Source organism: Physella acuta, unplaced genomic scaffold (genome assembly GCF_028476545.2).
Source record: "Physella acuta isolate Inbredline_101_S28 unplaced genomic scaffold, ASM2847654v3 ptg000154l, whole genome shotgun sequence".
NCBI lineage: Eukaryota > Metazoa > Mollusca > Gastropoda > Physidae > Physella > Physella acuta.
In genome coordinates, this window is record NW_026731673.1 from 50778 (window position 1) to 77138 (window position 26361).

General features: G+C 45.8%; 1 protein-coding gene across 1 annotated transcript; it reads left to right on the forward strand.

The window, feature by feature from the left end:
• Window positions 1-539: 539 nt before the first annotated feature.
• On the forward strand, window positions 540-24742 carry LOC131935689 (uncharacterized). Its single transcript, XM_059292214.1, has 6 exons — window positions 540-1876; window positions 19283-19512; window positions 19738-21522; window positions 23406-23801; window positions 23914-24304; window positions 24491-24742. The coding sequence occupies exons 1-6, from the start codon at window positions 947-949 to the stop codon at window positions 24701-24703; spliced, it is 3945 nt and encodes a 1314-aa protein (XP_059148197.1). The 5' UTR covers window positions 540-946; the 3' UTR covers window positions 24704-24742.
• Window positions 24743-26361: the final 1619 nt, after the last annotated feature.

Genomic DNA, 26361 nt, shown 5'->3' on the forward strand with positions numbered 1-26361 from the left:
ACCACCTAGGTTAGTCTGGGCGTGTTCTCGTGTGGAGCGCGCCTCTCTGTAGGTCTCTCTCTTTTTTTCTTTCTTTCTCTCGACCCTCGCCTCGACAATAGCGGTGGGGCTCGCTGAGGATAGGTTTTGAATAGAAACGTTACTGTTTAGTCTTTTCATACGTTTTCCACGGGAAGTCAGTTTGAAAAAAAAAAGACTTTTTATCTTGATCTACTGCTTAAGTGTGAAGGAGATTTGGAAGCCTAGTTGGGTAGTTGGGGGGGGGGGTCCCAATTCGTTCGCCTGTGTGGCCTAACGAAGTTCGTGGGTAACAAAACGTAGGGGTGATCGTCAGCAGGCGAGCTCTAGGATTACGACGAGCACAATAAAAGACCGGGGCGCCGACTGTCGGGTGAAGGGGGCGGGGCGTAGCAGGCGGGAGACGGAACGGCGAAATCCGCGGTTTTCATTGGCCGCTTGCGACGTCAATCACGTTTCGCGCTGACCTCCCACCGGTCGCTGTTTAGTTTGTCTCGTCACTTACGGCAGTAGATCTGCGGACGAGCGGACGCGGAGGGTTGAATCGCAGTCAAGACCCGACGGTACAAGAGTGAAAGTTTTTGTTGTTTAGTTCAGACTCCAGTGTGTTCTAATTTTAAAAAAAAATTATATTCGTATTGTGATCATTTATACCGTGCTGTTCCCTCGTGCGCTGTGCTACTACTGTGTTATCAAAACTAAGAAGGATATACCAAACTTTGACCAGTCTACAAACAATCGGATTACACACGCTTCTTATGTGGAGTTAAACAGTTTCCTACATTGGTCATCAATGGTCACCACTACATAGTACAAGTGATCGTTTACTTTTTCTGTGGATGTTAATTCAAAGTTAATCAAGAAATGAGTGATGACCACACTGAATTGATTTCATAATATCGGATTACAGCTTGACAAGCCATCCGTAATGAGCATCCAAATGTCGAATGACGGTTCGTGTGACCTGTCCGTCCAGTCGACGCTTGGCGCCCTGCACATCCCCGTGTCGCACACCTTCATCCCCTTCCAGCAGTACTCGCTCTCCGACGCCGCAGGACTCCGGAACCCGTCCGACGACAACAACAACAAATCGGCCTTGCCTGTCGTGTCGGTGGTGACGGCGGTCCCCGGACTGTGTCCGGCTATTCCTGTGGTCAGTATGCAACAACAAGCCCAGCTATGTCAGTCTGTCGTGGCGTCGAACATCATCCCGGCAGTGGTGACGCCCATGACAGTCCAAGCAGCGAACGGGTTGACATCATCCACCACCATGACCATGGCCAACGCCATCAGCATCGCCAACCACCTGGCCATGCCAACAGCCCAGCAGCAGCAAACCATGGCCAACGCCATCAACTTGAGCCCACAAGCCAACAACATCAAGACAAACACCAACAGTTCTTCCATGACACCATCGCACCCTCAACACACCCAGCCCAGCAACAAAAACACAACCAACACCCCCAACTCGAACTCAACTCCCAAAACCGGAAGTTCCAGCAGCGCTAAATCCTCGTCCACTGGCAGCCAGAGCATAAGTTCCGAGCAAGCAGACGATCTGGTCAAGCCTGTCTTCAAAGACGGTGAACTAGTCCTGGAGGTTGAATGCGGCCAGAACAAGGCCATCCTATACCTGTCCAAATTATGCCAGGGAAGCAAAGGACCGTGCATCAGTTTCCAGAGCTCCTGGCTGACCCCCAACGAGTTCCAGTTCGTGTCCGGCCGGGAAACGGCCAAAGACTGGAAGCGGTCAATCCGGCACCACGGGAAAAGCCTGAAACTCTTGTTAGCCAAAGGAATTTTAAACGTGCACCCTACCATGTGCGACTGCGACGGCTGTCGACAGGGAGCCACTTTGGTGAGTCAAGTTAGTCATTTCTCCATCTGTAACTTAGTCATTTCTTGAGCTCTAACTTAGTCATTTTAAATGTTTTGTTCTTTTTATTCTATATCAGTAACTAAAACTGATATTGTACAGCTAACACTTCCTACGTCCATTTATTGATTGTATAAATGATATAAGGATGGCGTATGTATATATGATATAAGGATGGCGTATTTATGTGTGTCAGCCCCGGGCTACATCTTGTTAAGGCACCCAAAATGTGACGCCCTTGTCTAGCAAAAGTCTAGAGTTCCTGGAACAGTTTCCTCTATTGTCCACACAATACCGTCCATCCATCCAGCCCCCCCCCCCCCCTCAATTAACTCTCTATTTATAAAACACGTGTAAGTGGTCACGCAATTAGCGCCGGTCCAGTCTAGATTGTAATACATGACTAAAACAACACGCCTGTTTACGTGTGTGCGGTGTGGGCGCAAAGACAACATTAGCCCTGTCGACGCTGACCCCCCCCCCCCCCCCCAGACATTAACCCTGTGGACGCCGCCCCCTCCCCCACACCAGCATATTGTTTGTGTTTCTGATTAATATAACATGTCAACTTAGGGACGTCTGTCTCTATTTATTCAGACCCCAGCTTTTAAAAATAACAATTCGATGTACGCAATTTTTGTTTAGATTATTTCACTAAAACAATTAGTTAAAAGAGAAGCTGGGGGGGTAGGGGGGGTGGGGGAAGAGGAGGTGACAAACGCTAATCTAAACACAGGAAAAAACAACGGAAAGTTAAGGAAAAATCGATTTGAAACAGAGATAGATCAAATTTCTTGATTTTTTTCCCCTCTCCACACAAGCGAATTTTTACATTGAGAAAATAAAACGTGGGATGGAAATTATTTTTTAAAAATGTTTTCGTTAAGTTAGGGATATTTGTTCAGTAATTGTTCGCAAATGAAAACATCTCAATTTACTTCGTGAGATGGTTATACCTTAACGTTTTTAACTCCTAGGCCGCATGCGCAAACGACACAGAACTGTATTAAAAAACATTACACTAATAATTTGATTTCGCTTGTCTGTAGGCTCGGGTCTTTAATTACATTGGCACGGCGGCTCTTAATGTCTGGGAACTCAACATTCATACGTGGCTCTTTCTGACATTAACGGCTAAACTGTGGGAATCTATCCGGCTTATGGAACCATACGTGCTGTTTGTTTAGACCGTTAAAAATATTAAGTCGTAATCAAGCTTTCTATAACAAAGAACTTGACAGCCTTCTGTCTTTATAGAACTTATTTCCACCGTATTTTAAAATTTATTTATCCATTTTTAAGCCTAATCCAAAGTATATTTAAATCAGTATCGTCCATAACGATACCTAACCCAAACCTGTATGTAACCCCCAGTTCACACACCTGATCCCGGACTTAAATGACCCTACACACGTGTACCCGACATATTGTATTCGTCACATAGTCTGTGTTGGTCCGTACTTACATTTGAGTCGGGCGCATGACTCAAACCCTAGCAAACCCTAGCTCGTCTGTGCCACCCACCCTCTACGATTATTCAAATCAGGTCCCTGGTAACAACGGCGCTATTTTTCTGTACCTAAACACCACGGAGAGAGAGAGAAGAAAAAAAACACCGCACCCACCCCACTGGAAGTAACAGGCCAACGTTTCACCCGATACGGTCGACTCTAAAGCCTCGCTATCGAACCTTGGTCGCCACTCGAGACGGCCCTCGTTCAGCGCTCGTGTCACGGCCCGCCACCCGCGGTCTGTTATCGGCGGGCTGCCGGGTATCGGAGCGGCCGAGCGCTACTCCACGAGATGGGGCCGTGTTCTCGAGCGCCTTACTAGTGTGTACTTGAGTTTTGTTATAAGCGCACCCGAGGGACACAGGGAGGGGGGTATTGCTCGTTACGCCCCCGGGAAACGGGGAGGGGTTGCTGCTAGTTACTAGGCACCCATTGTTACAAGATATGGATTTTACTGTTGTACTCGGCCGATATCTCTACACAAAGTTTGTACCTTTAAAGCAAGTTAACATTCGAAATTCGATGAATTCAATAACCAAACAAAGTAATTAAAAAAAAAGTAGAGATTAAAAAAATAAATTATTACTTGAAGACATTCTCTTTAAATTAAACCACCTACATTTTTAAAAATAGAGAGCCTTTAATTAAATGCTCGTAAATACCCAAATATAGAATGGAAATAATGGTTATTCCTGATAATCCTAGGAAGATGGCAGATATTTTTGTGAAAATATATTTTCAAACATGATGTGTAATTTGTGTTTACAACGCATATTGTATTAAATTCTTCTCTCTGTGTGTGTTATTTGGAGGGGAAGTGGGTGTGGCATCAGCAATTTGAATTAATCGTTAAGATAAACTGTACCGTGCCTGTCCATTTCGAGAATAAATTACCTGTTAATTTCTGTCTCGAAACGGCACGTGCTTACACGGGGCGGAAAATGTCTAGACATGCCGGCACAGCACAGCGCGTCATCTCGTGTCACAGCCCTCGCCAGTCGCCTCAGTTCACGACCGTCGCGAGTCTGCTGGACACGTGTTGATGAGGCTCGGACCTTGTTTGGTCGCGGAACAACATCAACAGTCAGCGGTGACGTGTCTGTCCATTGTATCCCCGTCCTGTCTTCACCCTCAGGGTGTTTTGCTGGAAAATAAATATTTTCTCCCCCCCCCCCCTTGCCCAAATGTTTATTTACAGTAGTAGAACCAGCACTACTTTTAAAGTCATAAACTTGAGGATACTCAAACAAATATTCAAACATTTTCTTTCTTTAATTGCATTTAGCATTTGTTAATTTTGAATAATGTTATGTTTTTTAGAAATATTTTTATTGTCCTAGGCAAGTTTTATAACCGTTTTTTTTTAATTTTTAGAGTTACTACTAGATCAAAAAGAAAACTAACCCGTAAGCTAAATAAACTGTCCGATAATAAAAATTTAAGTGTTATAATATAACAATTTAAGTGTTATAATATAACAATTTAAGTGTTATAATATAACACTTTGTTTCCTGCTCGCGGTTGAATTCAGTTTTTTATCCCCGCCACGCATTAAATACGCGTCGAGTGACTACATTTTCAAGCCGTACGTAATTACTCAAGTGGTTGATTGTTTATTACTGGGGGAAAACGAGGGCTTTAACCTCTTAAATAAGATATTGATTTATCACGCGACGAGACAGCGACCAACGCTAGACTGCTGTATTTTTTTTTCTTAGAGCTTCGACGTTTTTTTTAAATCGAAGTAAGTTTGAGCCCCCAAACTGTAGTTTTATCACATACTGGAGCACGTATATGCGCTTGTTTAGCAATACCAGGCATAAGCCACCCCTTGGTTAGAGTTTTGTCCCTTAGTCTAGATAGACTCCCCTTGTCGTGGTTATCCCCCCCCTTCCCCTCACCCCTCTACACGTGCTGTACTGTGAGATTACCATGTGTCCTTACACCTTGAAACCATCACCAGCAGTCAGTTACATTACAATACACCTATGTATCCCCGCGTGTCAACGGTTTGCGGTGGTCCACCCTCCCCACCCACCAGATTGCCACTTGCCACTCGGCGTTAAAACCTGGCATGCCCTCTCCCGGCTCCTCGGCCATTGAAGCAGTACAGAAGGGAAATGAACGAGCTAGCACGAACTGGCGAGACGCACCGCGGTGTGAAAATATGGAAATTGAAATTAACAATGTTTAACTTGAAACCATCGGACAAAACGTGCCATCACCTCCAGCCGACAGGCCGCAAACATGCAAACATCCAACATGGCGCACAAAGCCTAATAAGTCAGGGGGGTGGTTTTATGTTCAGGGGAGGGTTGGGAGGCCATTTATATCTTTTCTAAATAAAAAAAAATAAAGCTCCCGGAAAAGGCATACTTTATATGGTTGTAGTTTTTTTTGTTAGTTTAAATTTTTTTTTGTTGAAACAGCCAATCTAATCTTAATATTTAAAAATTGTTTAAAAAAGAAATGTTAATTTAAGACACGACGTTCACTTACTATCGCACAGCCCCTTAACAACAAACCCCATCCTACTTGATAAAACGTCACCCCCACCACCACCACTAAATAACACCCCCCCTCCCACCGTCTTGCTAGCATGTCTCATCTATCTTATAAATTAAAACTGGAGATTGCCTTTTGCAAGGTGGTGTGGGTTACGTGGGGATGGGGGTGGGAGATGTGTGTATGTGTGTGTGCGAGGTGGGGGGGGGGGGAGTTGGCCAGTTAATAAACAAGGGGAAATAAGCCTCACACGGACAACCCGTGACGTCATCTCATTCCAAAACTTGTTAGTGCCATCTCTCAGATGAAACCTAACTCAAGCTAGCCAGTGGCCGTTTTTTTTTCTCACACTATCCTTGTACCGCTAACAGTAAAAATAATTACTTTAAAATTTAAAATAGGAAGAAAAAATATTATGAATGGGAAAAAAAAAATCTACTAAAAAATTTCAGGCTGTAGACAGCTTATCTTAAACCGCGAGGGTTAAACGAGTGCTGACTTGGACATGAAACTCACGTGTTCAATTTAGTCCTGTATTCTAGGCGAGTACACATTTGAATTTTATAAGCTCTGACGTGGGAGCGGCCCGACCTTAGCTTTTGCACCGGCTCATTGGCGCCCCCTGGGGAGGGGAGGCTGTATGGGTGCACCCATGTGGAGGTTTATGCACTATAAATATAGGCTCATACAATATACATATTGGCTTATACAATATACAAATAATAAAAAAATTAAAAAATATTTTTTAAAAATTCATCATGCACCCCATAATACTACGTCCGCCCCCCCCCCCCTACTTGCGAACCCCTCTCCCCCTCCCAGGACGAACCGTTCACGCCCTATGAGCGCCTGAGCTTTGGCCGCGATGCCAAGTCACGCACGCACTGGCTTATGTCTGCCGGGCCGGGTGGCCGCTTTCGGACACATTTCCAGGGCTTTAAAACTTTAATGCTGCCGTGACTGGAGGCTTCGGAGGGCTGTTATCTCGCCGACGGCTTCATTTTCTTTCCCTCGGAACGGCATGTGTCTATCGACCGACCGCGCGCTCGATAGCGGGGTGGGGGGGGGGGAGGGGGATGGGCGCACGTGTGTGCAATGGCTTCCCCTCAGCTTGGCCCTTGTCGTGGCCTCGGGAAAAATAACGCTCGGATCGACAGGAAGTCGAAGGGGGTTTGTGAGCCGAGTCCACGCGGGGCATAAAAATAAATGTCGTGAGCGCTGGGTGTAGAACGGCTAGGAAGTCGACAGGGGGGGAGGGGGAGTTGCGTCGACATGCTAATGGTGCAATATATTTTTTTTAATTATAAAAAGAAATAAAGAACATTAATTTGAATACAACAGCATCTGTTGAACTTCCCTAGTTTTTCAAATTCATTAATTTAATTATGTTTTTTTTTTCAAACCTCAGCGAAAATGATGAGAAAATATGAATTATTCTCCACTATCTTCATGTAGGTTAGTTTAGGTTTAGATAACGATTTCAGGTGAAATGTTTGTGTTAGATATCTGGCTAATGTAAAAGTGCCCAAACATTCTACCGTTATAGGTACTTGAGCCGTTGCCAGGAAACCAATCTTGATATACGAGATCAATAACATCTTTTATATATAGGAGAACATCATAATTTACCCAACTTGATATTTTGTTGATTGAAATGCGACTTTAAACTGTTTTTGTGCTGGATGGGCGGACAACAATACTGAACAAAAGCTGATGGATTTCCTACAACTTAGAGAAACACGAGCTTATGACCGAGGGAGAGAAAGAGGGAGGTAGAGAGGGAGAGAAACGACAGGAGGGGAGAAATAAAAAAAAGAGAAAGCGTGATAGAATGCGGAGCTGACGGTGAAACTGTGGAAACTCGATCTGTTTCCCTTCAAAGACTCCACGGAAACGAAATGCCTTCCACTCGCGAGGGCTCGTAATTCACTCGCCTCGTTCTGGCTCTCCGTGTTTGTCGTCATTACGCCGGACTGGCATCGAGGCGTAGCGAGTTCACCATGGCAACACGTGTTGAAGGGCCTCAACGTCCCGCTGGCTTGGACGCCCAATTATTTACCCTAAACGCTTTGCTCACTGGAAGCCTATGCGCATAATGGGCGACCCTCTCCCCGCGCATACATCGGTCTGCAGCCCTGTAATCATCGTAATTACCATCTCTTTGATTATGCCGAACCGCATTCACCGTGGCCTTCGTGAAACTCTGATTTCGAACTCATTAATTCCTCGCCCGTCCCTCCCCCTCCCCGTCCTCGTTACCAGGATGTAAACCTATAAGTAAATAAATGTGGAGGGGAGGTGGGGGTGACACGTTTAAATCCAAAGCAGACGATAAACCAGGATTAGCCAAGCAGCCCTTGTGAAAAGCTCGCACAAGAAAGATAGAAGTAATTAAATAGAGGTGAGGGTGGGGGTGAATTAAACTCAGATTCTGCACACGTTGGAAATACGAGGCACACAATCCGCCATTAAGAATTACCTCATCAAATTATACATGTTAATCCGTCTCGAGCCCGGGCACTTTAAAATCTTAGATTAGCCTCGCTCTGGTATTTCAATATATTCATCTTTAAAGAAAATTGTTGTCGTTAAATTACTTAACTTAAATGGAGAGAGAGAGAGAGAGAGAGAGAGAATCCAGCAATGTTTATGGGGTGTGAGTGATACGTGCCTATATGTGCTACCCGTCTTTGTTCGATTTTAAACAATAAACAGAAGACGCCAGTCCGGGTCCTCTAGAGGGCTTAGTGCTCGCTTGACGTCCTGGTCCTGAAGAGGACTTAGTACTTCGCACAGCACTTTCTTTTACTAACGATTCTCAACCCTAACCCAGCAACGCGTTTCCGCTTAGAGCACGCTGGAATTAAAAAAATAAAATAAAAAAATTCTCTCTCTCATCACGTTTCGTGATGGGCGACCGGCTCCATCCCTGCCCCACCCCTCTTTTCCTTTGATTTAACGTCCTTCCCTGTTAAAAAAAATAACGCTGAAGCATGCAAGGCCTATGCGGAACGCTTCACCTCCCTGCAGATATAAAACAACACTTTTTAGTCGGGCTTTTAAACCCACTCGACAGCCGCCTCGCGCGCTGAATATCTGCACGGAATTTTTAGTTTTTAATATAGAATCTTTTTTGCCTTTTTTAGGCAACCAGCTAACCGAAACGACGGGCTGAAATATCCAGACACCACGCCAGTCTTATCTACCGACTGTCTCTGTCGCTAGTTTCGAAAGGTTGGCGGAAAAAAAAAGAAGAAAAAAAAAGATCGATTTTCAAAGTAAGAAATCGATAAGAAACAATCGACCCGCAGGCTACGCTCGCAGAGCCGATTATTTATGCGAGTATGGTAAAGACCCGGGGAACAGGGGAGGGAAGGCGGGAGCAAAAGGAGAGGGGGAAAAATACGTTCTTAGCCGAGCCTGCGTGTGACATTAAAAAAAGTTGGCCAGCTGCTTCTCGTTGGTCGGGGCCGACATTCGCTCGTATACTGACGTCAGCTTCGGGCTTGTCAAGTGATCGTAAGGCCAGGCGAAAGGCTTACGAGTTTGAGCCGAGCAGTTAGTCAGGGGGGAGAATTATAAAAAAAAAAACGAGGGCGTATGCCTGTGCAGACTACCGCGATCTGTTCTAGCGATAGCGGGTCTTCTGTCGCTCCTCGTGTCTGCCGGTTCGCCGTGGGGCCCGCGTAGACCGAGTGGCCGACCTGCGAGGGCTGAATGGGGGAAGAAAAACTCCGAGGTAACGGCACACCTACGCGTAGGCCGTCGCTCGTAGCGTCAGCCAGACCAGCTGTGAATTAAAGGGGCCGTTGGCTGGCTGCGGTATTCAAGACACCGCGCAGCTCGGCGGCAGACGTGACCGAGGGGGTGGGGGTGGAGGAAAGAAAAAGGAGGGGGTTGGGGGCGGGGGGTTGGAAATTTTAGCAAGCCAGTCGGCGCCGGGTTAGGGGAGGTATTGTCGAGGCGACGACGGTGAAGGTGTCTGATGGGACGGAGCGGTATTTGGCTAGAATATAGATGAGGGGAAGGGGTCGGTGGCGGTGCGAGTCTATCAGACCGTTGGTGCCCGGTGGGACTGCGTACAAAAATAAAGGGATTGAGTCGAATTTAGAGGGACTAAGTCGAGTTTAGAGGGATTGAGGGGAATTGGGTGTGTGAGACGTGTTGTGTTTTAGTTACATTGATGAAAAAAAGAAAAAAAAATATTCACGAACAGAACATGAAAATGTGTTTTAAAAAGAATTTCAAGGAGGCCGGGGATTGTAAGAATTGTGGTATCGATTTGTCTGTTCTTTTTCCGTTTTCCTTTTTCTTTCTGAACGAGTGCCGAAATATCCTATGAACCCCGGGGGACGGGCGAGCATCGGTGTGAACTCCGCTAATAAGAACTCGTAGAAGTCTCGGCGGATGGCTCCCTTCTCCATTGGGGCCGAGCCCATTTTTTTTTAAACAGGGGAAGTAACATTTCGTGACGCATCGGTGACGATTTCGATCGGAAGATTTATTCCCCTTGTTGGCAAGGCGATATTTGACTGTAGGTAGAAAGACAACCAAGGGATGCGCGAATGTATTGCGCGGAGTAAGCTTTCAATTTAAAAGACATTTTTAAAGGCGCTTTTTTCGCTCACGGGTTTTGGCATCTGGTGAAGCGAAGCTTATGGAGTTGAGCAAATCGAGGTCCTGCCTGATGAACAAAACGCCGTGTATTTGAAACGAATTCTTCAAGTAACTTGTAACAGGGGTAGCAGAACATCTTTAAAATATCGTGTTCTTAAATTGAAGTTCACCAGCATTGTGCGTTGATTAAAGCGAGTTGGGGGGGGGGGGGTCATGAAACAGCAGCTCCATATCTTGCTGTGTGCCATTTAGATCATACTTATAAAACATCTTCTGACACTGTATCACGTGTTACCCGTCTATGGGCCGGAGACCTAACGCAAACACGGGATTACTTTAAGTCTATCACTATCCTATATGACTATTGAAGTAACGGTTAGAGTTAAAGTAGTCTGCTAATGATAAAGACACAATCGCATTGCGAGCATGAAATATGGTAAGGGAGGAAGAGGAGGGGGGTGTTTGTGTATGACCAAGCATAATAACACGCTGCAAGTTGAGGTGGGGGAGGGGGTCAGTGTTGGCACTGGACAAATAGAACAGCCACGTGGGGCTGTGTGGTCAGTTTTATTTAGAAAGTCAATGGGGTCGGATGAAAAAAAATAGCTATTTTTTTCTGGGGTCAGATTTCAGTTGACTTCTTATTCCAAGTACTTGTACATCCTTACAACATAGAGGTTTATCCCGATGTTTTAGTTAGAGAAAACATGAATATCTATTGCAAGTCTAGAACATTATGTCTATGTAGGATTCGAACTCCCGACCGCACCTAATCGCCTTCCCCCTGTACATGAAAAGATTTCCGCTGCTGTCGTTGTTCTGGGAACCACACCACGATTCTATTGTCAGACACCGAAATCAGGCAGACAAACAGGTCTGGACGGATATAGGTCGCCCGCCTCTGTTTCACTCATTCAAGGGATATTGGTTGTCATGCGCCCCCCCCCCCCCCCCCCCCCCCACTCATTTGGTTGATGTGCCACGGTCTTGCGGTGGTCACGTCCAGCGGGCAAACAGCAGCCGGCGCCGTGTTAGCTTGGACAACAGCCAAAGTCTCCTCGGCGCGCTCGGTGACGGCTCGGCCAATCGGTCGGCGGATCACTCGGGGCTTTCCTCGTCGCTTGGGTAAACACGGCCTTCAGTCTTCGCGCGCCACAAAAGCGTCATTTATCGGGCGCGAGGGTTTCTGTGCTCCCTTGTACAGCCGAGCGCACCCCTACGGCTTTCATTACCAGGCGGCCATTTTTTTTCTCCTCAGCGGCCTACGTGCCGACCCATGCACCCCCCCCCCCCCCCCCCCCCACAACGTTCTGATAATTTAAAAGCGAGGGCGAGTGCTGGTCCTAGTTATGCGGGTGATGTCTTGGTTCTAAGAAATCTTCGACAAAAGGAAGAAAATGGCCGGTCGTTTTTATTTACCTAGGCCAGGCTACGGGCCTGTTTATCGTTGAAACATAATGGCGACTTTATCTTTTATTAATTAATATTTAAACAACCTGAGTTTGTCGAATAAAAGACCCACGAGTTTGTAGTGAAATACCTTTAAGACATTTTACAATTAAAAAAACTTCCATGCTTACAAAGGTAGTTTTCTATATCACGATTGTAAGGGTCTACTAGTTAGGCCTACATATTCATACACGTCACTAGAAACTATGTTGTTACCACTAAAAATGTCCGTCCCCGTCCCCCCCCCCCAGAAGGCGAATCGTACCCTGTCCAGAGTGATTAGCTTCATTATCTGACATTTCTCAGTCACGTGATTTTTCCAGTAAAGGTACGGCTAACCGAAATGAGACGTCTGGATTAAAAGAATTGCCTGCCACTGTCCTGGGTCATACATGTGACCATGTGATGCGGGCCGTAGGACAAAGTCCTAACGGGAAGGGCGAGCGTAGGACAAAGTCCCAAAAAGAGAGAAATTAGACGTAAGATTGATAACCGAACACGTCACAAAGATGAACGAGTCTCGTCAGCTGACCAGCACGGAATGAAATGATTGGTTCCTGTATGATCAGATGTTTTTTTTAGGCGTTAATTAGCCTAGCCATAGATCACGCCGTTTTTTTTTCTAAGTTTCGCCTGTGTAGGGGAGGGTTGGGAGGGGGCTTACATTAACCGATCAATTAATCTCTAGCTTACGCCTGAAGGCATACCTGGACTAACATAGTGTAAAGTTATTTAACCCCCCCCCCACCCCCACAACTCCCTTACACCATCTCTGTTGAACGAGGCATTCTATGAATACCATATTGATGGTCACCGTCATTATTTAAATTACTACTCATTGGGATTTATTTAAAGCGGTGCATGGTATTTAAATATATTTGAAATAATTATGTTAAAGGTATTTTAAATATATTAAAAAAATATTTAAATATATATACATTTTTTTTTACAACGCCTGTATTCCTGCAGTTGTTCCTTGGGGATTATTACGGCGGGCTAATTTAATCTAAACGTTAACCCAAAGCGCATGCTCGGCTTATACAGTCACCACGTGGGACAAATAAATAGTTGAACTATTGACAAGAGCGATAATCCTGCCCGGGATCCACTGAGGGCCGGGGTTGACAATGCCGAGTCTATCCAGCTGGAGAGGCCGCTTACCTCCCCCTTCCCCGCGGCGGATTCGGATAACAAGGGGGAGATAAGCGGACTAACGGATGTTTACCCAACGCGGGGGATCACGCAATTAAAACAGCACCTGGGGGAGCTCCAGCGCTTGTTTGTCCCACTCGACGCTCCGACCTGTACCACGTGCACACACCCTCGGCGAATCCGGAGGGGGGGGGGGGGGGGGGAAACAGACCCCCTCCACCTTCAACTGTTTTTTTTTATTAAGCTCTTCATTCGAGTTAGTTTCTTATCTCCCCTTGAAAATATCTCGCCCGCCGCCCTCGTCCCCGCCCCGTTGGTTGAAAACTTGCCCAACAAATCCGATTATGTTGTGCTGCTAGCTCTTGTTTCATTACCGTATAGAATACTCTAGAAGATGATCAGTGCGTTTTGATTAGCCATACCTACTTGCTGGCATAGCTAAAGTCAAACCCAACCTTAACTCTAACATTAACTCTAATATTTAACGTTAAACCTTAAGCTATGGCTAACCTCAACGTTGATTATTAATATATTTTAACATGTATTCTCTACTGGGTACGGCTAAACAAATGTGAATTATTTTATACAATTAGACCCAATGAGGAGATTATACGATAGGGCTTTTGAAAAAAAAAGGTTTAAAACTGTTTGATCTTGACTCATCCGTTTTTTGAAAACCCCCTTAAACAAAACTCCTGTTATATAGCTTGATGTGTTTTTAAGCCGTAGACCGTTGACTCGGGGTCACTAAGTGTAAGAACACTCTGCCCCACGCCCCACACACACACACACATACACACACACACATCCACAGACACCACACACACCTTGAGGCTACAAAGCCCTACCTTCAAGATTTGAACGTATCGCTCTATACGCCGTGTACTTCAAAGCTAGTTTTTATGTTTAAATCCATTAACCCCCTGTGCTTTTATCTCAAGGTGTGCTTTAACCCCACCCGCCCGTACACCCATCTCATATTAACCCGTATCCCCTTTTTCTCCTATATTAATCTTAAGCGGGTCGGCCTTCTAATCCATTAGATCTCTCGCTAGTATTTCACAACATACACATTTTTTTAAACCTGAAAAGTTAAGAACGCTTAACTAAGAAGGGGAAAAAAAGTTTAGATTTTATACTTCTTTTAATCCAAGTGTATAGATTTAAAAATAGTATTTACATTTCTCAAGTGCTTTAATCTCTAAAATTGTTAAGTATGTTTTTTTAATGTTTTACACGAGAAATACGATACGTGTAGAATTCAATATAAAAATAATTCATTCTGAATTTTGAAACAATATTGAATGCAACTACCAAAGACTATACTAAAATATAACACGACGTTTCTTTGTTTTTATTATTAAAGGGTTAAAAATATCGAAGCTAAAGTAGGTATTTAAACACTCCATCAACTAGAATGCTGAATCTGCCGACGCCAGCAAAAGCCTTACCCCACACCCCCGTCCACCAAACTGACTCCAGCTCCAAAAAACTCCCGCCCACACCAACATTAACAGTCACCTACGTGGTGTTAATTTCCTTTTTTTAAGATAATTAGAGCCCGCGTTGTTTCGCCTAATGACACCTCGGGCGATAATGGTGTGCCGCGACACAGCTTGCGCGTGTTGTTTTTAAAACGTGTCTACTCGGCACAAACAACATGTGTTACGTGACGTCACATATCCCTACGTCATATTGTTTCTGTGTCGTTTTATAGTTTTGAACATTGACAGTGTTCAATGACGTCATATACATTACGTCATGATACAGTTTTAGAGTTTTCTCAGCACATGCTTCATGTATTCCCAGGTTAGACAGTTTTTAATTTAGTTCAGGCGTGTACCGCCCCACGCCCTTGACACCCCCCTTCCCCCGCCCGGGGCGAGTGTATATTTTACATCTGGCCCACACAGCCCACCAGAGACCGCAGACTTCCCATATGTTATTTCAAATTAATCGCCAGGCCGCCGGCGTTCTCTCGCTAGCGGCGAGCAGGTATTAATTACCTGCCCCTGCTTGCCTCGGTGGATGGCGGGGGGGGGGCTGGGTAGTTATCGTCCAATCGCCAGGCCGTTTATTTCACACCAGCGAGCACGTGCAGGCCGAACAGCGCACACCACCCCACACCACTGTACACACCATACACCACAGACACCGCTGCATCTCAACACTTTCTACAAAAAACCTATCTAAACACACGCAACTCACAACATTCTCGCCAGACTTGAGTTGTTTTTTTAAATTTCTCACTAAAAAAATTGTTAACAAAAAATATTTAAAAAACAAAAAACAAAATCAATGACGTTAAATTAATTAGACCTTCCGTCAGGTTGGGTTTTAGTTCACGTTCTGCTTTTTTATGTTAATGATGATTTTAACTTTGTTTTTTGATGGTGGGGGGGGGGGGGGTTAAAATCGTGTGAAGCTATCTAGGCTCTGACGATATTAGGCATCTTAGCTGATGACGTGGACACGCCCACCTAACACAAGGCGCTTACACCCGAGGCTACAAAAGACGATTTCCTTCCACTTTTTTTTTAATCACCCTCCCGTCCCGTCCCCCCCCCCCTCCCGTCAGCCCTCGCTTCCACGTGGGTTCGTTTTTCAATCTGCCCCCTCGGCTTCTACATTACGTTCCCCCCACGGGCGGCGGGCTACTCATTTCGTTTGCGAGATTATACGTACCGTCACTCGTTATTAAAGTTCTCTTACGCTGCGTTCCAACAGAAGGCTATAGCCTTTTCTATAACAAGGCGTTTCGTCATTTGCATTCTTTTCACCAATTTCACCACCCCTAGACCAGCCACCCCCACCCCCGGACTCCTCCCCCCCCCCCCACGTCCAATTTTCCCCGAGTGTAAAAAAAAACTAGACATGCCTTTCTAGTGCCACGCCCCGATATTTGATCATTAAAGGGACTCCCATTTTATTGACAATTACGAGGCAACAGAGGAGTTGGCTGTGTGGGACGAACGCCGGGGCTGGGGACGTGCCGAGGGCGAAAATCCATCATACGACTCCGGCTGAGCCCGGAAGTTTCCGGGGACACGGCAGACCGGAGATGTCGCGACGGCTGTTTGGTAAATTACCACCTCGCCTCCTCCCCCCTCCCCCTCCCCTCTCCGCAGTGCTGGCGTGTGTAATGGTCGTCCGTGGAAGCCGTCCATGCTTGCTAGCAGAATGCCGAGGATTTGGCTGCTTGTTTGCCTGGTCTGGTGGGGTGGGGGGCTTTTAAATGGCGGCTGCTTTTTTCTTTAGCCCACACATACGAGGCGAATAAAATAAGAAAAAAAAATTATAATAAATTGTTGGTAAATGAGAAGAAAATATTCTAAAATTAATATACAGTAAAATAGTATAGTAACTGTAGTGTTACAAAACAGTGGAGGTTTCTTAAACAAAGTGAAGTTTTAATCAAAGCAGTTATAATACATCAGGAATAAGTTAAAATAAAGTAAAATTACAAAAAGTAAATTATTTATAACAACGGTAAAGTATTATAACAATGGTAAAGTATTATAACAATGGTAAAGTATTATAACAACGGTAAAGTATTATAAGAACGGTAAAGTATGATAACAGCAGTAAAAAAACAATCCGTTTCTAGCTCGACAGCCTAGAGCCCCACTCGCGTAAAGTAAAAAAAAAAAACCGGAACGAAAAAAAAACGGAACGAAAAAAAAAACGGAACAAAAAAGCTGATAAACAGAGAGACCTGACCTTCCTGGTGTCGGGGGAATAACGGCCGTTCATCGTCTGCTCTTTTTTATGATCAATACATTAAAACAATTAGTTTTATCAGCACTTCCGGTTTAACGGCCACCCTACTCGTCCCCTCGCCTCGATCACATAACAGGCACAGAATTGGGGGATTGAGAAACGACCTTACAAACACAACGACTGACTTAGTGCTGGCTATCCGTTGACCTATACAGTTAAGACGATTTAAACTTAATAAATTCAATAATTAGACAAGAAGAATAGGACTTCTAATTAGAGGTGTTTCTAAGGCATGTTTTTAAACAGGACCTATATATACACTACGCACACAGAAGGACCTGCATGAACACTACGCACCACATTACGCACGCGAACACACACGGGTATTCCCGTTTAAATAGGAAGTAGAGAAAACTACAGCGCCTTTGAACCTCAGGTGTGACTAGATAAGAAGTGAATGACATTAACTGTCTCGTTTAGGTGTTGCTTGCCTGCTTTAATAAATTACACCCCCCCTCCCCACATACACACAACCCACCGTTGATCTAATTTACACAGTCTTAAATTATACCTCTTTGAAGTTTTAATTATCAAACACACAAACATATGTGTACATAAACACAACACAAACACACACGACTACACAACCACGCGAGTTCTTGAACACGCAAGTACACACGCTTTACATTTCGCTATTTTCAATCGCTGCCCCCTTTAGGTCAGAGGTCAAAGGTCCATCCAAATCTGCCCCCACGCAGAATGAGAATTTCTGTCCCCTCGCCCCGTAAACAAAATTCACGAAAAGATAGTCGTATGCAAATGGGGTTAGCGCGCTCCGATAACACGGTATAATTACTGGACGAGAGCGGGGGAGCATTTGGGCGAGGGAGCCGGAGGCGCGGCGCTGTGCTCGTCCCAGCAGCTTCAATATTTTATGAGCCGGCGTCCCCAGTCAGGAAGGCCTTTTGAAATTTTCCATTTTCATATCAGCGCTCGTTCTTTATTTATCACCGGGTTTCCCCGCCGTGATACGAGACTGACCGAGGCGGGCTGGGGAGGGCTGGTCCGCTAGAGACCGCGTCATTATCTTCTGTTTCTGACTCTTTATTATAAAAAAAGATTAATGTATTTCGCCGGGTTAGGGATGTATTCTAGTCTATACCAGCAAGGGGGAAGAGAAAATGTCGAGTTTTTAATTATTGTTAAATTATATCTCCTCTCCCCCCCCCCTTTACAACACTCGATATAATATATATGAACACAGTTAACCTTCAAATGCTGTTATAACACCAACACATTTTAACACCCAATATTCATGAATAATCGTTAGCCTTAAATAGTGTTATAATAGTAAAAGAGACGGTATTAAAAAATCGTAAACCATATTATAAAACGATATACAAACTAACCTAAATATTTAACCCCTATTTTATCATAAGGTTATCTTTGTGTCTCATTAGAATTATTTTTTAATTAAGAAACTGGGCGTCTTGCGCCGGATTATTTCCTTGATTTCACACCGTATCGACATTATCGGCCCTCGTTAAGGCCCGCGCTACGTTTTTCCATACCTCTCGTGCAGTTTTAAGAGGTCCTTTCTTCCTCGACACTCAACGCGCCGCGCGCATCAAATCTCATCGACCCCCCCCCCCCCCCTACTTTCTTAACCCCCTCCACTGTCTTTCTCTTTCACATACACCCATCCCTCCCCTTCCCCGTCATTTCATTTTCCACCACGCCACCCCCTCCCTTTCCCCATTTTCTTCCGACATTTCTTTTCCCGTCCACCCCATTCTCGCGGGACGAGGCAGCTTCCGGTTCCCCCCCCCCCCCGAGTAGAACCAGATCGATGGGTATACGTAGTCGATCACTGCACCGGCCATTCTCGGGACTCCATTCCTCATTGACTGGAACTTTCTTTTCTCCTTCCCTCCCTCCTTCCTCTCTCTCTTCTTCCCTCTTTCAAATTCCTGGTCTCTTTCTGTCCGTGGTCGCCATTCTCCTCCTTCAATTACCGGTGCTTTTAATTTCTCAGTCAAGCTGGATTTCTAATGAGCGGGGCTTTTGAAACTCTCAGCCCTTGTGGGGATTTTTATCCATCGAGTGAGTACCCTTCAAACACCGTCGCGAAACTCTAAGGATACTCTTCGCACGAGGGCGGTGAAGAGAGTAAAAATATCGCACAGTTTTCGTGTGTTTTTACATTGATCGGAAGATGCGGGATGGAGGAGAGGGGTAGTGTGTCCCGTCCCCCCTCCCCTTCTGTGCGTGTCAGTATCAGTCAGCCTGCAGATCCATCGCGCCCTTTGTAAATCATTCATGCTCTTCTTGTGTCAATCCTTATTACCAGGGCCCCCAATCCCCACCGCCCTCGCCGAGGTGCTTTCTATTATGCAAGACGAAGAGTTAGAGTTATTGCCTTTGTTTTCTGCAGACTCGCAAGGGAGAGAAGCGACGAATCCCCAACGGCGAGAGGAAGCCGAGGAAGCCCAATAGCAGCTCCAGCAATGCCGGCACTGATGGGCACGTGGCCGGCGTCTTCCGGCCTCCAGGCACCGGCACAATGGCTACCAATCTTTCTTCATCTGGGGGCGCTCAGGCTAAACCGGAAGTCAAGCGTCATTCCGCTGACAAGTCCAAGATGGCGGATGTCACACCACAAAGGTGAGCACTTGTCACTAAAAAAATAAGCTCACTAAAAGATTAAAACTTTGTATAAAGAAAATCAGTCCGATTCTCGTGATGCAATACAAACTCTTTGTTTCCTCCTACCATTCTTTAAGTCACTCGTGAAATTTTCATCACGGTGAAGATTTCTACCCACTTAATTTACGATAGTTCAAAGACTTGTTTGTTGCTATAGTTGACATGTTTTTAATTCAATTCCAGCCCAGCCAAAGACACAGGTGTCAATCTTGCCAAACCAGGTGTGTCGGTCAAGTCAAGTCAACGTCCTGCCTCTCTAAGCACAAACTCTGACGCCAACAAACAACCAGCTCATAAACCCGCTGACGCCGCGTCCCCCAAACAAGACTCCGCCGCTCCAAGTGGGGGTATGACTCACCAGCACACCCCCTCCACGCCAGTGACTCCCAACAAACTACCTGTGAATTTCTCACCTGGATTTATGCCAGGCTACGCCGCTGCCAGTCCATTTTTCATCACGTCGGCCCACGCCCACCCCGCGCTGGCCGCCACTGACAAATGCCACATGTCCAGCAACCCGGACAACCCGCAAATGCTCAGCCCGAACGTGCCGCTGAGTGACCAGGCTCAAACTCCACTTGCGTCCAGTGGATGTGAGCAAAAGGTCAATGCTCCACCAAGAGACAATGACCATTCTCCAACTAGAGAAAATGACCATGCTCCACCAAGAGACAATGACCATGCTCCACCAAGAGAAAATGACCATGCTCCACCAAGAGAAAATGACCATTCTCCACCAAGAGAAAATGACCATTCTCCACCAAGAGAAAATGACCACGATCCACACAGAGAAGATGGCGATGACACTTCCGCCAGCGAACAATACGACGACGACGACATTTCTGAGGCCAACATGGACGACGACACCGACGACGAGGACCAGTCCGACGACCCCAACAAAACCATCGATAACCCACTCCCGGAAGTCGATGAGAAACCGGAAGCGGACGAGAAACTCGCAAACCAAGCCCAAACGACGGAAAACTGCGAGATTAAAGACGAGACAGAACCAGACGCCTCTTCTGTAATCAAACCAGAGGTCTCAACAATAAAACCCGACCTTCAACCCTCACCCAAGGTCAACGCTGAAGATCCCAGTGTCCCCGATAACACCCCTGTTAAAGATGGATTCCAGAAATCTGAAAATCTTCCAACCCTTCCTGCCAACAGTGGTCACATTTCGGCTCTGTTAGCCCCGCCCCCCATGACGTCATACGCCTTCTCCGGGCCAGTCCCCCAGCCGCTGTCCGTCTCTGTGGCCCCCAACAACGTCAAGTCCGAGCACATCTGGGTGCCGCCCACCCTCTCCCCTCACAACTCGGACGACCACATCCACCGCGTCCTCAACACCACTCACGGGGCTAAATCGCCCTCACAGCGCCCTCATCATCCCGACGGCGCTCAACGTCACGACAACCATTCCCGTCACGACACCCATTCCTCCCCGCACGGCGCCAAAGACACCACCGGCGTGAAAAAATCCCCCGAAAACGCTCACAAACACACGGATAAAAAAGACGCACCATCGGCAAAATCGGAAAATCCCCATCCTAAAGGTTTCCACAGTATAGACAGACATTTGAATCATAACACAGACTCCGCTAAAAGAGAAAGTTCAGAGGCCGGGCACTCGAAATCCTCGGCATCAGAGGATAAGATTAAAGAGAAAGAGAGAGAGGATAGGTATAAACAAAAAGTTCGCGAGGAGAGGAACAGGAAAGATAGGGAGAGGGATGAGAGGAGAGACAGGGAGAGGAGAGACGAAAAAGAGACAGAGAGGAAGAGGTTAGAAGAGAAGGAGAGACGTGATGGAGGCAAGGAGAGCAGCAAACAGGACAGGACGAGCTCCACCCCCGTGGGGGGCTCCGTGGACCCCTCACGTCGCCCCACAGGTGGGGTGGCAGACGCCGCCGCCTTCAGTGATTACATGCGCGTGCTGGCGGCAGGTCACGGACACACCTTCAACATGTGAGTACACCAAGGTCACACTACTTTATATTCTAATCGATTCTGATCGATTCAAAAATGTACCGCGTTGTCTTTAAAGTCAGCTGAATATTTTGATTGACATTGAAAAACATCAGTTCTCAAGACAGTTTCATACGATACTGTTTGCATCAGATGTCATTATTGCCATAAATATGACCTCCTTCTCCCCCCCCCCCCCTCCCCGTCATGTAGTAGCCACTACAGCCAGGCCTGTGGAGATTTCGCCTGACCAGTTATGATCTTTCTCCTATACTTTCTCTCACCTTTCTCTACTGCTAAACAACACGTCTCCACAATTTTATCCGGCAATGGACGTTTAACACTCCTTTAATTTAGTCTCCGTTGGCTTTTTATGCTCCATTATTTTAGACACCTCCACACCCCTCACTGTCGACTACCCCCACTCCCCACAAAACACCCCCACCTCCCCTCCACGTCAGCACACGCAACGAATGCAGCAGTCGTAATAATTTGTTTGAACGCGTTTAATATCCCCCTCGCCCTCCCCTCCACACATGGCGCCCGCCTCGTGAAACCGGAAACCCTTCTAGCACGTCAGAGGGACGTCCCTTTACCGGAGTATCTTTGCTTTCTCCGCTGATATCAGGTGGTTTTTTCTGTAATCTAAAAAAAGTCTAAGTCATGTGATTAATGGTTTTTTAAATAAAAAGTTTGGGGGGGGGGGGTGATTTCTGCGCTATTGAAAAATAATTGAGCCTTTTTAATTTTAAATAAAGGGAACCATATAGAACTACATACAATGAAATAGACCTATAACTTAATCTCGCAGTGAATCGTGTTTATCACGGGGCATCTTATATATCGCGGGGAGTCTCGTATATCACAGGGGATCCTGTATACCGCAGGGAATCAAATCTTACACATGAAAACCTGCCTGGCAGTTGCACCTGGGTCTCTAGGTCGATCTGACCCTCTCGCTCTACACACGCTGTCAAAAGCCTACATGAACCAATACCGTAACTATAGCTCTAAACGCCCCAGCCCCAACATATCATGTAACAAGGGGGCTTCTCTAAAGGCTTGCCGTTATGTAACAAGGGGCTTCCCTAAAGGCTTGCGTCATGTAACCAGGGGCTTCTCTAAAGGCTTGCCTTTATGTAACCAGGGGCTTCCCTAAAGGCTTGTCGTTAGTGTATTTTGTTGCCGTACCACATATACATTCTTAAAGTCACGTGAACATTTAGATGGCGTCGACATCCCTCTGATCACGTGACGTGGACATTAACCAGATCAAGCAAACATTAAAAGCTGCAATCTTCGTTTCTAGATTTTAATTTCAACACAGTTCTACATCTCCCCCTCCCATCTACCCCCCCCCACCCCCATACACAAAGACCCGTTCCCAAACACAAATTGAACTGATTAACTTTGTCCATGAGATGTTTCCCCCGTGTTTATCCATCAGACCTCGAGCAAAGCCTCGTTTCGAGACTAACCACTTTCGTGGTCTGGCACGACCTTTGTGGCGAGATTCTCGTCCAACAAAGCCACCTCCATCTTGCAGGCCGCCGCCATCTTGCAGGCCACTGCGCATGGCTTCGGCTCTGCCATATCCTGGCCCGGCCCCCTTGTTGGCTTCCGTGTCTATAAAAAAATGAATTTAGCCTTCTATGGTTTCTGCCATTTTGTGGATAGCGGTAGCATTTGAGAGGCTTTGTCCCGGCTTAAACAAGGGGAGGGGGGGGGGGGATCAGGGGTGGAGTTTATCTGCATCTTCAGACGTCACATTGAAAGGGGGAAAAGTAAAAAAAAAATTCTAACGAATATATTTTCTTCAATGATTTATTTAGTTTTTTACCAGGATAAAATTCTTAACGTTTTTTTCTTTTATTTCTTCCCAGGCCACCCACTCCTACGTATATGCCATCCCTGTTTCAAATGCGCCCCCAAGAAACCGCCCTCCCCTCCCACCTTCTTCACATGAGCGCCTACGGAGCCCAGCTGGGCGGTATGCCGAAAGACCCCCTGCTGTATCAGACCCCCGCTGGGGCGCTGGCCAGCTACGGACACCCCTCATTTGCCCAGCTGCACCCCCTGTTACAACGCCACCAGTACGCCGCCCAGCCGTCTTTATTGGACTACCAGAGGTCGCTGGCCGCAGCCTCGTATCCGTGGACTGCCGCATATCCATATCTCATACCGGAAATGGCCGCATCAAGCTCAACCGTGGCCGCAGGGACCAAGCGGCATTCCACCGAAATGGAAGCGGCAATGGAGTTTAACGCTAAACGAATGAGGCAAGTAATATTTATTAATGAGTTCTTTCAATTATTATTTAAATGGTACGCCTTTTGTTTAAAAGTAGCTTAGCCCATGTATTTTATCGAGTTTTAACCTTGACCTTGACAGGATGGACGGGCGACCACCGGAGTACACCTCACCATGGGAGTACATCGCAGCAGCTGCCGCCTCACAACAGCAGCAACAACAACAACAACAGCAGCAGCAGCAACAACAACAGCAACAACAGCAGCAGCAGCAAGAACGTATAGCAATGGCCAGGGCCATCCCGTGTGGCCTAGAGTCAGCCAGCATGGACAGCGCGGCCGAAATGTTGCGCAAGCGTTACATGGAATATGGGCCACAGGCCATGGCCTACTTATCCGCTCTGCCGGACTACGCCAGGCCGATGTACCACTGCGCATGTGCGGACCATCGAGACGATGACATCAGGATGTGGAATGTGGAAGATGTCTGCAAATTCTTAAACTCTTTGGAAGGATGTGGCATTTATTCTGATGTAAGCAGATTTAGCTAGTTTCATCTTTTCACTGACCAAGTAGTAATGTTACGATTAACATTGAGCACACATTTTAGACCAGTTTCACGTAGATATATGATGTTACGGTAATCATTAAAGCATTACAATTAGCTAATTAATAATTAAATGAAATCAGTCGTTCCTAACGCTTTTTTCATCTTCCAGCACTTCCGTGAGCAGAGGGTCAACGGTCGCATCCTGGCACTGCTGAGCACTGACCACCTGGTCAAGACGCTGGGCATGAAGCTTGGGCCGGCCGTGCTTCTGTCTGAGGCCATCGCCAAGAAGCTGCAAGACATTAGCAAGATGTCAAACTGTGATGCCTGCAGGAGCATAGCCATGAGCCACACTATGCTGCCCATGGCCCTCCCACTGTAGTGAGGCCCGGAGCCATATAATGGAGGAGACATTGGTCTACAGGAGTATAGCCATGAGCCACACTATGCTGCCCATGGCCCTCCCTCTGTAGTGAGGCCCGGAGCCATATAATGGAGGAGACATTGGTCTACAGGAGTATAGCCATGAGCCACACTATGCTGCCCATGGCCCTCCCTCTGTAGTGAGGCCCGGAGCCATATAATGGAGGAGACATTGGTCTACAGGAGTATAGCCATGAGCCACACTATGCTGCCCATGGCCCTCCCTCTGTAGTGAGGCCCGGAGCCATGTAATGGAGGAGATATTGGCCTACAGGAGTATAGCCATGAGCCACACTATGCTGCCCATGGCCCTCCCTCTGTAGTGAGGCCCGGAGCCATGTAATGGAGGAGATATTGGCCTACAGGAGTATAGCCATGAGCCACACTATGCTGCCCATGGCCCTCCCTCTGTAGTGACTCTATGAGCCAACAAGTGGCCCAGACACTGGAACTCCTAAGGTTATGCCCAGACCACACACTGTACCAGAAGGCACCTATAAAAAAGTGATTGTTTTTTTTTTTCTCAACGCTCAAATCTTCCATTAAAAACTTGCAACATGCAGAACATGGAGACTTAAGGTATATATAACCTTGAACTTGGTATATCTTCCACTTAAAACCTGGAAATCAGCACTAGGTGGTAGTGAACCTGTAACTGACAGTATTCCCTGCGTCCTGCTATCCATGTGACTCTTACTCCCATTCTCACTTGTGGATTGGTTGTGATTATCCGGTCTTTGCTCCAAGTAATGGATAACATGAAGCAGGCTCAATTACTCTGTGATGTATAAATGGATTAACTGTTTCCATGCTGAATCTTGCTGCAAATCCAGCAGGCAATGAATGCATGTATGTATATAATAATGGATACATATATGGATATATTTAAGTAATACAGTTGTTGGATTATTGGATGGATAAGCTTCAAATGACTTTATTCAGATGTTTGTTTTTAATAGTATTACTATTTTGATTGGTTCATGTAGTAGTAATAATTGTTTTGATTGGCTGTTTCTTCCCTTTTCGCATTATTGAGACAGTAACAGGCCAATGTGAATGAGAGATTTTATTTCAATTATTGACTTTTTTTTAAGTTGGGTTTTTGTGGTGTTAAAAAATGACTTGCATAATACCATTTTTGTAGTTTCACTTCAAATTAGATTTTAGCTGCTGTTTAAAGCAAAATGTTTTTTTTTCTCTCCTTTTTAAAACAATTCTTTCATGTGCCATTGATTGATTAATTAATTCATTACCTAATCTAAGCTTTCAGTGAGAAAGTAATTTATGAAATACCAAACATGTCGTGTGCATGGTGTCTTGTTATTTTGTGAAATCATAAGAAGCAAGAAAGTTTACTATTTGAAAATAAATTACAATTAATTAATTACATCAGCTTAAGTTCCAAAAACGTTATTTTCTGCGCATAACACATACAATATTATTTTTAATAAGTATGTATGCTTAAGTAAAACTTTGAGGCAAAAGAAAATAATCTTCCTATACATTACACAACAGCTGTCAAGGAAAATTCCCCCCCCCCCCCCTCCCTCCCACATTTATCACTTAATTCTAAGTTCCCATTCCCCTACCTATCTGTATATTGAACGTTTACTACTT

Coding starts and splice junctions, on each gene's coding strand:
- LOC131935689 (XM_059292214.1), top strand. CDS start 947: ATGAGCATCCAAATGTCGAATGACGGTTCGTGTGACCTGTCCGTCCAG. Junction 19,513..19,737: donor GCGGATGTCACACCACAAAG/GTGAGCACTTGT, acceptor ATTCAATTCCAG/CCCAGCCAAAGACACAGGTG. Junction 21,523..23,405: donor CACGGACACACCTTCAACAT/GTGAGTACACCA, acceptor ATTTCTTCCCAG/GCCACCCACTCCTACGTATA.